We start from the raw sequence: 12,090 nt of genomic DNA on the forward strand, positions 1-12,090 counted from the left end.
CACAGCTTGTAACCGCTTTCTGTAGCCAGCTAAGAGTTCTTTCAATTCTTGTTTGGGGGATTTTTACCCATTCTTCCTTGCAAAAGGCTTCTAGTTCTGTGAGATTCTTGGGCTGTCTTGCATGCACTGCTCTTTTGAGGTCTATCCACAGATTTTCAATGATGTTTAGGTCGGGGGACTGTGAGGGCCGTGGCAAAACCTTCAGCTTGTGCCTCTTGAGGTAGTCCATTGTGGATTTTGAGGTGTGTTTAGGATTGTTATCCTGTTGTAGAAGCCATCCTCTTTTCATCTCCAGCTTTTTTACAGACGGTGTGATGTTTGCTTCCATAATTTGCTGGTATTTAATTGAATTCATTCTTCCCTCTACCAGTGAAATGTTCCCTGTGCCACTGGCTGCAACACAAGCCCAAAGCATGATTGATCCACCCCTGTGCTTAACAATTGGAGAGGTATTCTTTTCATGAAATTGTGCACCCTTTTTTCTCCAAACTTTCCTGCATCCTCACCACAAAATTCAGCGTCAGAAGTTTGCAAAGGAACATCTAAACAAGCCTGATGCATTTTGGAAACAAGTCCTGTGGACTGATGAAGTTTAAATAGAATTTTTTGGCCACAATGAGCAAAGGTATGTTTGGAGAAAAAAGGGTGCAGAATTTCATGAAAAGAATACCTCTCCAACTGTTAAGCACGGGGATGGATCGATCATGCTTTGGGCTTGTGTTGCAGCCAGTGGCACAGGGAACATTTCTCTGGTAGAGGGAAGAATGAGTTCAATTAAAGAGCAGCAAATTCTGGAAGCAAACTTCACACCGTCTGTGGGAAAAAAAAAGCTGGAGATGAAAAGAGGATGGCTTCTATAACAGGATAATGATCCTAAACACACCTCAAAATCCACAATGGACTACCTCAAGAGGCACAAGCTGAAGGTTTTGCCATGGCCCTCATAGTCCCCGGACCTAGACATAATCGAAAATCTGTGAATAGACCTCAAAGGAGCAGTGCATGCAAGACGGCCCAAGAATCTCACAGAACTAGAAGTCTTTTGCAAGTAAGAATGGGTGAAAATCCCCCAAACAAGAATTGAAAGACTCTTAGCTGGTCTACAGAAAGCGGTTACAAGCTGTGATACTTGCCAAAGGGGGTGTTACTGAGTACTGACCATGCAGGCTGCCCAAACTTTTGCTTCGGGCCCTTTTCCTTTTTTGTTATTTTGAAACTGTATAAGATGGTAATAAAAAAGTAACCTTGCTTAAAATATTAAAGAAATGTGTCATCTTTAACTTTATGCCTTTTGGAAATCATGTCATCTTTTACTCACTTAGCTATTCACACCAACAAATTTTGACCAGGGGTGCCCAAACTTTTGCATGCCACTGTATATTTGCAGATCTTCCTGATATTGACACCATGCGATTTGTGAACAAATTATACTTTAATCCCCCTTGTTTGATACACCTCTTTATGTTCTTCTGTTCTACTGATTTTGGATGAGTGTAATAGATGAATGGTAAAAACTGAATGAATGAAAGGTAGAGGTTTAGGTCATAATTTAAATTTTTTACCAATCCCATCCAAAACCTTGTTTACCCAGGATATCTCAGTCTTAAGATAGACTGAGGTCTTTGAAGCCACTGAGGCCTATTCTTTGAGAGTAGCCATGCATCAGGTCAACAACAGCAAAAGTCTCCGATCAGATCTACCTATTTATTTATTGTTTTCAGCCTGATGTGGGCAGTTAGCATTTTTAGCACATGCATCATGCAGTGCACTGTGCCCTTCTGAGATATTCATCTTTGGGAACCATTGCTACTTGGCATTATGTGCTGGTACAGCTAAAGAAAGCAAGTTAAATGTAAATGGTTTCAAGACAAATGTGATCATATACTTTTCCACCATCTTACCTGTGGTGTGTCAACATTGTGTTTTAAGATAATCTGTGTTTATGTTTGCAATCGTGGCTTTGTTTTCATGCTTGTTTAGTAGTATTTATACCCATCTGATTCTTTAGGAATAAATGGTCAATCTCAAAAACTTTGTTGCAATATTGCATATATTTAATGTTAGCCATTTGCTGACTTTTAGCAATATCCTGGGATTGAACAGGAAAGACTAAGCATTGAAATATATATCCAGTGTAAAGTTGCTGCAATCACCCAACTCTACAAAATGAATCAGAATCAGGTTTATTATCACTGACATATGTCGTGAAATTTATTGTTTTGTGGCAGCAATACAATGCAGGACATAAAGACATAAAACTACGGTAAGTTATAAAAATAAATAAATAGTGCAGAAGAGGAATAACGAGGTAGTGTTCATGGACCATTCAGAAATCTGATGGCAGAGGGGAAGAAGCTGTTCCTGAAACGTTGAGTGTGGGTCTTCAGGCTCCTGTACCTCCTCCCCAACGGTAGTAACATGAAGCGGGCAGGTCCCAGATGGTGAGGGCCCTTAATCATGGATGCTGCCTTCTTGAGGCACTGCCTCTTGAGAGCTGGCTGAGTTTACAACCCTCTGCAGCCTCTTTCGATCCTGTGCATTATAACCTCCATACCAGCCGGTGATGCAACCAGTTAGAACGCTCTCCACTGTACACCGTAGAAATTTGCAAGTCTTTGGTGACATACCAGATCTCCTCAAACTCCTAATGAAGTAGAGCTGCTGGTGTGCCTTCATGATTGCATCATTGTGTTGCACCCAAGATAGATCCTCTGAGATGTTGATGCCCAGCAACTTGAAACTGCTCACCTCTTCCACCGCTGACCCCTCAATGAGGACTGGTGTGTGTTCTCCTGACTTTCCCTTCCTGAAGTCCATGATCAATTCCTTGGTCTTGCTGATGTTGAGTGTGAGGTTGTTGCGACACCAATCAAACAGCCATTCTACCTCATTCCTGTACGCTTCCTCATCGCCATCTAATATGCAGTTTGTTTATTGTTATTGAAAAAAGTTAGGGTGTTCATTTCAGTCTAAATACCTTTGTAGCATGTTGAGTCTTAAATACTTCCTGACTCTGAAGATTGTCTGGATAATAGGTCCATGGTGCATGTTCTCTCTCTCCTTCCTTTCTTGTATAGTGCTGTTACCTTACAACTCACTGGGATTATTCCTTATCATTGGGAAATTTGAAGATTACTACTAATGTAGCCACTGTCTCTACCATCATTTTTTAAAAAGATGTTAGCCATAAGGTCCAGGATGGCTTTTCTTAAATATTATTTTGCTTTAGGTTCCTAGCTCTCATTAGATGCGACTTCACCCCCCACCACCACCACCACCAATTGTCTATTTCTGTTATTGAGATTACAGATGCATAATACTTGTTTACTGTCTCGTACACTTCCTCATTCCCCAGCATAGCTGCTGCAATCTCTGCCTTTAAGGGACCCATGCACATACCAGTATGTTTGTAAAAGCAGAGAAGAAAGTTCATATTGAGGTCACCTTCTTTGGTCCATCCTTTGATGTAAATGTGTGAATTTACCCTTTCCCATACTTGCTCTCCTATGGATAAATCTAAATATCACAAAGTGGCAGTGTTTCTTATGTCAGTTGGATTGTGATGGGTGAAAAATGTTTGTCTAGAATTGTATTGGTACCTATAAATTTAAATCAAGCAATGTGTTCATGGATTGACAGTGGGGGTTGCATTCATTGGTCCCTGGTGGTCAATCCTGGGATAGTCCTGGTAGGTGGCAGTTAAGAGGCAGAAGAGAGCTGTTAAGTACCAGTCTTAAAGGACACCAATATGAATTGGTTTCTCAATGCTAACCTGTGATCGTTTAGGATCGTCACCCTCAAGTCACATTGAACCAAGCTTCACAGGCATTATGAAAGCCTACACTTTCAGGATCAGCCCATGGGACAGCATGGCTATGTATGCACAAATGGAAATTATGATCCTTTGCTCATGCCTGCAGTCACCTGTGTGTGAGTGCAGTGAAACTAAAGGACCCAGAATAGTAATTGCAGAATTTGTGCAACTTGCACAAAATCCCCAATTTAATCACATTTGACTTCATTGTAATTAGACTGTGTAACACAAGAAAGCTTGCACCATGCAATCCAGCATCTCTGCCATTATATCTCATGTTTGGGAGACGCAGGGGAAGCCAACGCATAGTTTGCTAGATGCAACCATCCTGTCTGATGATCAAGTTTTTACTAGCTTCAACTTCCCTTTTGCTCTTCCACCCCCAATAATTTAAGCACATGCAAAAGTAGAAGTTGAAGCTATTCTATCACTAAATTCCAGTGCAGATGAAAGGCTTTTGATCTTGATTGTTAACCATTTCTCTTCCACAAATGTTACTTGACCTGCTGAGTGTTTCTACTACTTAAAATCTACTTTGTCTACAATTATAATTTATTGCTTATGTTTAAATAATTCAGTAATGCAATTTAAGTAAAATAAGCAAAAGAGCTAGTTTTCTCTTAAATGTGCCAATTCATGCAACTCTCAATAACCTAGAGGTTCTTGTAAAAGCAGTGAGTGATGTGGGAGTCATAATACATTCATAGCAATCTATTTATGGATCTTTTGTTTAGATAAAACAAGCAGCATGTGTATGTTTTAATGATGTGTGATTATATTTTTCAGGACAATGCCAATATATCAACTCTTGAGGACCCAAAGACTGTTGATGCCTCAGAGCCCAAAGTTGAAATTAATACTGTGACCAGTTCCCTTACAATGCAAGAGTATTTTGCCAGTAGGATGGCACAGCGCAAAAATCGTAAACTGGTGCAAGAAATCCAACAAGGCACTGGTGTCCAGGAACTTGTAGGATTTGAGATGCAGTCCAATGAAGAAGTGAGAATTAAATCCAAAAAGAAAAAGCGGAACAAAGGCATTGAGGAGATTTGTAACTCTGATCAAACATTCATATCCAAAAAACGAGCAAAAGATGAAGGAGGCAAAGAGATAAATAATGGATTGACAGAAGATGGTCAAATTAAGGAAAATTATCAGTCTCAAAAGTCTAAAAAGTCGAAAAAGAAAGCAAAATGAACCATCCAATGTCTTTTGAGCAAAAGATTCGGCCACTAGAAGAAGCTGAATTGGAGGAGGTTCAGGTTGTTCAACACACAGAACCACAATGGGCAGAACTTGGAAATGGATGATGATCAACAAAAAGGCAAATAGGTGGGCAAATTAGAGGTTTCTCATTTGTGGAAAAACAAAATGAAAAGGATTTGAAATCTGCAGGAAGACATTTTATAGTAAAAACCATCTAAATGTTTTTTATTATTAATTGCAAAGCAAATTAATATAAATAAAAATGTTGAGAAACCATTTAAGGGTTTGGTTATGTTAATAATAGTGCTTCTATGTTCTCATTTAAGCAACGTTGGTAATGAAGAATTGAGTATTTAAGATGTATAAATAAAATCATATTTTTGATTTTTTAAAAAAAAGTAATGCACAAAATAATATGACCTGTAAGTGCATTATTGAACATCACTACTGAATGTACACTAAATATTGACATGTTTTAGTAAAACAGCTAGTTTAGTAAATGTTTAGATTCAAATTATTTTATGCAATGGAAGGCAATTTAGTCCAAATGCCACTTTCTTTTTACTTTCTAAATCTCTTCAGCTGTATTTATACAATCACTTGGTCTCTCCTCTTCCAAAATTCTCATATAGGTACTACAGTACTAGATATTTTATATAACTTGCCTTTGACATTCAGCCAGAGGTTCTTGCTTAATTGGAAAATAATGCAGATGTTAAGGTGCATCCTGTGCACAATTTTGTCAAGTACTTCAAAGGGTATTTAAATATCCAATATGCATTCCTAATAGGAGTATAAATTTGGAACATATTTTAGTAGCTTTAATCTAGTACAGGAGACTACTACATTGGAGAAAGCAAATGCAGATTGGGTGATCATTTTGCAGAGCACCTGCAGTCAGTCTGTAGGAGTGACTCTAAGCTTCCAGTTGCCTGTCACTTTAATTCCCCTGTCCTCTCTTACTTATATCTGTGACACCTGCACTGTTACAACTGGGCCCAATGGAAGCTTGAGAAACTACACATCATCATCCATATGGGCATGTTGCAGCCTTCTGGACTCTATCAAATTCTCCAACTTTAGGTAACTCACTATTTCTTTATATATCAGAAGTGGCTGTTTCTGGCTCAGTTATTTTTCCCATTTTATACTAGTATAGTCTGGCCTGCTGGTCATGTCCCTCAGTCTTCCTATTAGGAACACATATAATAAAAGTTTGAGCCATATTAATCCATTTGGACTTACTTACCCTATCAGAGAGAGTCCTTTTGTTCTACCCATCCCTCCCACATTTCTCTAACTTGTTTTCTGACATTAACCTTGTTTTTCTCTCCCTGTATGACTTGCTGAGTATTTTCTGTTTTTATTCAAGATTTCCAGCACCTGTAGTTTTTGGACTTTCCATTTTAGGAAATCTAAAATAAGTAAAGAATGTTGAAAATATCTAGCAGATCTGGCCACATCTGTGGGAAGAGAAACAGAGTTAACATCTCAGGTCAGAGATCCTTCCTCAAAACTAGGAAGAAGACTAAAGAAGCTTGTTAAGCTGCAGGGAGGGGTGATGTGTCTGTTAAGGTAAATCCAGGGTGACCATGGGGTCCCATTAGCTTGTTTCTAACCCAAGTACTGCCTTGAATAATGTATTGCTGTTTGCTTGAAAACAGCATTCCTATTGATCTGGACATTGTGGCTTTTTTTGTTGGAGGCACAAGATCTAAGCCATCAATGAAATGTTATTGGCCTTTATGTTTAACCAGGTAGTTAGATCCATCTAATTCTCCTAACTCCAAACTTTGAATTTAACACACAGGTCTAATTTATAAATCTCACCTCAATAGCAATCATTTTAGGATTTTCACTTGCCTTTAGAAAACAAGTAATCAAGGAACAAGCAAGAGCCTTCAGAAACCATGCCAATATGAGAAATTACCTTTTTGCCCATTAGGATTTAATTTCCACATTCTAGATCAAAATACTCTGTATGGATGCCAAACAAGCTGTAGAATATTGAATATTAAAACCTACAACATTCAATATTGGCCATCAAGTATTTAAGTTACCGTTCTTAAAGCATGGGTGAGGTCACACATACTCAGACTCTGCCATGAGGACCTCTGTGCATTTGATGAGCCAGGTTATAAAACAAAGCCAACTGGTATTGCACAATGCAAGAGTTCGGGCATTGGTAGAGCTACTGGAAAGTTTGGGCACAATGCCAAGGGTCATGGAAGAGTCCTGCATCAACTTGGCATCAGACTAGATGTATGGCTTTGAACTCATCCTTTCCTGCACAGAACCAGTAGAGAACTTCATCAGCTTGCCAGTGACTAAACATCATGTGGCAACTGATGGCTGACATCTCAGCTTCTTTTTCAGTACAAGCAGCACCAAAATTCTGAACACTGCTGTGCGACTTCAGAGTCCTATTACTAGAACTGATTGTCTTACACAAAGCAGTTTGTGGGTTCCTGTAGTGGTCCAGCAATGTGCCCTCCATTAGCTCACTAGGATTGTTGAAGCCTTGCATTGAAGAGTGGCAGTAGCTCTGGATCGTAAGCCTTCTAAACTTTCAGAACAGCATTATTCTCTCACCTCTGCCAGTGCCAGTGCCCTTCCTGTTCTATCAATGTGCCAGCTGGAAAATTCTCCCCAGACAAAGGTAGACTGTGGACCTGCCTTCTTGGCTCAGAGCTGCTCAAGGTCACTCCCAAGGCCATACATAGTCCACCACTGAACTAGCTAGGCCTTTAGCCAATTTGCTAACAATGTGAAAATTAACAAGGTATGTTCTGAGCAAAAAAAATACAGGACAAATTCAATCCAGGTATCTACTGCCAAAAAAAAGAGCAAAGTAACAGAAAGTGAGAGAAGATTCTGCATATGCTGGAATCTGATGAAATCCTGATCCAGTCCTGATGAAGGGTCTTGACCCGAAACGTTGACTGTTTATTTCTCTCCATAGATGCTACCTGACCTGCTGAGTTCCTCCAGCATTTAGAGAGTGTTGCCAATATTGCCATGTAATGGCTCTTACTCCTCAATAATTGAAGTTCTGCTGGGACCACCAGGCTCCAGACCTCCTCATAGCCTTGTTCCACACATGGAACCAAGAACTACATTCCAGGGTTAAAATGAGATGATTGCCCTTTATATCAAGACAGCATTTCACCAAGTGTGGCATGTAGCAGCAAAAAGCAAACTTCTGAAGGAACTCAGCAAAGGAAATGGACAGTCGACATTTTGGGTCAAGACTCTTCATCTGGACTGAAAGAGTAGAGGGGACGTAGAAGTGTGGGGCAAGAGCTGGCAAGTGATGGGTGGATCCAGGTGAGGAGTGGCGATTGGCAGATGGCAGAGGGAAAGGTGGAAATAATGAGAGGCTGGGAGGTGATAGGTGGAGGCAACAAAGAGTTGCAGATGATGGCATCTGATAGCAAAGGAAGTTGATGCATGGAACCAAATAAAGGAGGTTGGTGGGCCGATGGGAGCAGTGGGGATGGGGAACACAGTGGGACGATATGTGGGTGATGTGTGGATGGAGAATGATGACCATATAATAGCCATGGTAAAAGTGATATAAATGGATGTAAAGGGAAATCATGTAATCCTGCCCAATACGAAAGGAAAACAGTAGGAAAATCTGGAGAACAACAACCTGCAAAGTTTGCTACTTGAGGTATTACTTATATATCAAAATTTCTGCACTTGGCAATGCATTTGAGCAGTCTATCGCTTAATACTCTGATAGCACACAGGCATGATGTATGATAGATAAAATGAGGAGAGCCCACTGAAGCAAAAAAAGTCTTGCATTGTTATAGCACTTTTTAAGTCTCCTTTAGGTTATCTGAAAGTGCACTGCAGTCAATGAAGTACCTTTAGTGTGCAGTTACTGTGTAATTTAGGAAATGCAACAGTACAATAACTACCAAATATCTTTTTTCAGTAATGCTGAGAAAGGGGTTGGCAAAGACACCAATGGAAACACATTGCTAAAGACTCCCTGACTTTGAAGTAGTATTACACCCACCCAAGAGAGCAGCTAAGACCTGGATTAATCCTGAAAGGCAACATCCTTAAAACGTAGAACTGCCTTTGTACCATACTGGAATGTCAGCACAGATTTTTGAGCACATTTCTGACATAGATCATGAACCCAGAATCCTCCACAGTAAGATAAGTTTATGAAGCTAACAATGTCTTAACTGAAATACAGTGGCATGCAAATGTTTGGTCAAAATTTCAAAAGGCATAAAGTTAAAGATGACACATTTCTTTAATATTTTAAGCAAGATTACTTCTTTTACTTCCATCCTTTACAGTTTCAAAATAACAAAAAAGGAAAAGGGCCCAAAGCAAAAGTTTGGCACCCTGCATGGTCAATACTTAGTAACACCCCCTTTGGCAAGTATCACAGCTTGTAAACGCTTTCTGCAGCCAGCTAAGAGTCTTTCAATTCTTGTTTGGGGGATTTTCACCCATTCTTCCTTGCAAAAGGCTTTAGTTCTGTGAGATTCTTGGGCCATCTTGCATGCACTGCTCTTTTGAGGTCTATCCACAGATTTTCGATGATGTTTAGGTCCAGGGACTGTGAGGGCCATGGCAAAACCTTCAGCTTGTGCCTCTTGAGGTAGTCCATTGTGGATTTTGACGTGTGCTTAGGATCGTTATCCTGTTATAGAAGCCATCCTCTTTTCATCTTCAGCTTTTTCTTTTTACAGATGGTGTGATGTTTGCTTCCAGAATTTGCTGGTATTTAATTGAATTCATTCTTCCCTCTACCAGTGAAATGTTTCCTGTGCCACTGGCTGCAACACAAGCCCAAAGTATGATCGATCCACCCCCGTGCTTAATAGTTAGAGAGGTGTTCTTTTCATGAAATTGTGCACCCTTTTTTCTCCAAACTTTCCTGCGTCCTCACCACAAAATTCAGCACCAGAAGTTTGCAAAGGAACATCTAAACAAGCCTGATGCATTTCCAAAACAAGTCCTGTGGACTGATGAAGTTAAAATAGAACTTTTTGGCCGCAATGAGCAAAATGAAGTTCCTCCAGCAGATTGTTGCTCCAGATTCCAGCATCTGCAGTCTCTTGTGTCTCCAAGAAGATTTTGTCTCCATTTGTTAATTTTGCATCTCATAAGATGTGAATCCTCAGTAAGGAAAATATCATTCAAAATTTGAATTGTAGGGGAAATGGAAAACAGCAGGGGGTGAGAAACACCTAATTTCAGAAGGAAAACAGTCCAGTCAGCAAGCAGACGTAGATTTATCAAGGCACATGGAAGGAATGCACGACTGGTCTGTATCTATTTTAATGTAAGAAGTCTGACAGGCCAGGCTGATGACCTAAGGGCATTAACACATGGGAATATTACATTGATGCTATATTGGCGAAAAAGGTGTAGGACTGGCAACTCAACAATCCAGGGTATAGAATCATAAGGCATGATAGAATGGGGGTGGTGTAAAGGAGGTGGTATTGCAATATTAATCAAATAGTTCATTACTGCAGTAAGAAGGGAAGATACCCTAGAAATTCTTTAAATAAGGTCTTATGGCTGTAGTTTAGAGACATAGGCTGGGGATGTACAGCAGACCTACAAACAGTCAACGGGAGATAGAGGAACAGATACATAGGGAAATCACAGAATTAAAAAATTAATAAGCTAATTAATTAAGCAAAATTAATAAGTAGTTGGGAATTGCACCTTCCCCAATATTAACTGGGATCACCTTAGTGTGAAAGGCATGGGGGAGGGGGGGGGAAGAGGATTGCAGGAAGAGTGATATTTTATAGGAGTGGCCATGAGAACTTTTTGAGCAAGTACATTGGTAGTCCTTTTAGAGAAAGGGCAAGATTGGATCTAATTAATTGGGAGTGTAGCAGGCAAGTGGAGGGACAGCATTTCAGAGATAGTACCCATTACACTCTTAAGTTTTAGGGAGTTGCAAGGACAAGGGCATATGAGAAATTAAGGCCCTGAATTGGGGGAAGGCTGATTTCAGGATGATATGCCAGGACCTGGCAAAAGTGGACTGGGAGCAACTCCTTGTAGGTAAGTCTATTGGCACTCAGCTGGAATAATTCAGAAATGGAATATCTGTGAGTTAAGGGCCAATGTGTTCCCATAAGGGTGAAAGATAAAGCCTACAAGTCCAAGGAACCGTGGATGTAAAGGGATATTGAAGAAAAAAGTAGCTTATAGCTGGTATAGATTACTGAAAACAGGAGAGGCCCAACAGGAGAAGCAAATATAGTGAGGTGATTAAAAAAGTATTTACAGGGGCAAAGAGCTGGTGCGAAATAGAACATAGAACAGTACAGCACAATTCAGGCCCCTTGGCCCACAATGTTGTGCCGACCATTAAACCTCGCCTAAGACTACGTAACCCCTTCCCCCCACATATCCCTCTATTTTAAATTCCTCCATATGCTTATCTAGTAATATCTTGAATTTGACCAATGTACCTGCCTCCACCACCGCCCCAGGCAGCGCATTGCATGCCCCAACCACACCCTGGGTAAAAAACCTTCCTCTGATATCTCCCTTGAACTTCCCACCCATTACTTTAAAGCCATGCCCTCTTGTATTGAGCATTGGTGCCCTGGGAAAGAGGCGCTGGCTGTCCACTCTATCTATTCCTCTTGATATTTTGTACACCTCCATCATGTCTCCTCTCATCCTCCTTCTCTCCAAAAAAAAGCCCTAGCTCCCTTAGTCTCTCCTCATAATGCATACTCTCCAAACCAGGCAGCATCCTGGTAAATCTCCTCTGCACCCTTTCCAACACTTCCACATCCTTCCTATAATGAGCCAAGTACTCTAAGTGTGGTCTAACCAGAGTTTTATAGAGCTGCATCATTACCTTGCGGCTCTTAAACTCAATCCCTCGACTTATGAAAGCTAACACCCCATAAGCTTTCTTAACAACCCTATCCACCTGTGAGGCAACTTTCAGGGATCTGTGGATATGGAACCCCAGATTCCTCTGCTCCTCCACACTACCAAGAATCCTGCCATTAACTTTGTATTCTGCCTTAGAGTTTGTCCTTCCAAAGTGTACCACC

General features: G+C 40.4%; 1 protein-coding gene across 1 annotated transcript in view; it reads left to right on the plus strand.

The window, feature by feature from the left end:
- The window catches only part of pinx1 (PIN2 (TERF1) interacting telomerase inhibitor 1), a 95,717-nt gene extending 90,238 nt beyond the window's left edge, over nt 1-5,479 (plus strand). The window contains exon 7 of the mRNA XM_052024704.1: nt 4,601-5,479. Coding sequence (XP_051880664.1) covers nt 4,601-5,011 — 411 coding nt within the window. The 3' untranslated portion in view covers nt 5,012-5,479. The remainder of the gene's footprint in view (nt 1-4,600) is intronic.
- Nucleotides 5,480-12,090: the final 6,611 nt, after the last annotated feature.

Source organism: Pristis pectinata, chromosome 10, assembly GCF_009764475.1.
Source record: "Pristis pectinata isolate sPriPec2 chromosome 10, sPriPec2.1.pri, whole genome shotgun sequence".
In the NCBI taxonomy this organism is placed as follows: Eukaryota; Metazoa; Chordata; class Chondrichthyes; order Rhinopristiformes; family Pristidae; genus Pristis; species Pristis pectinata.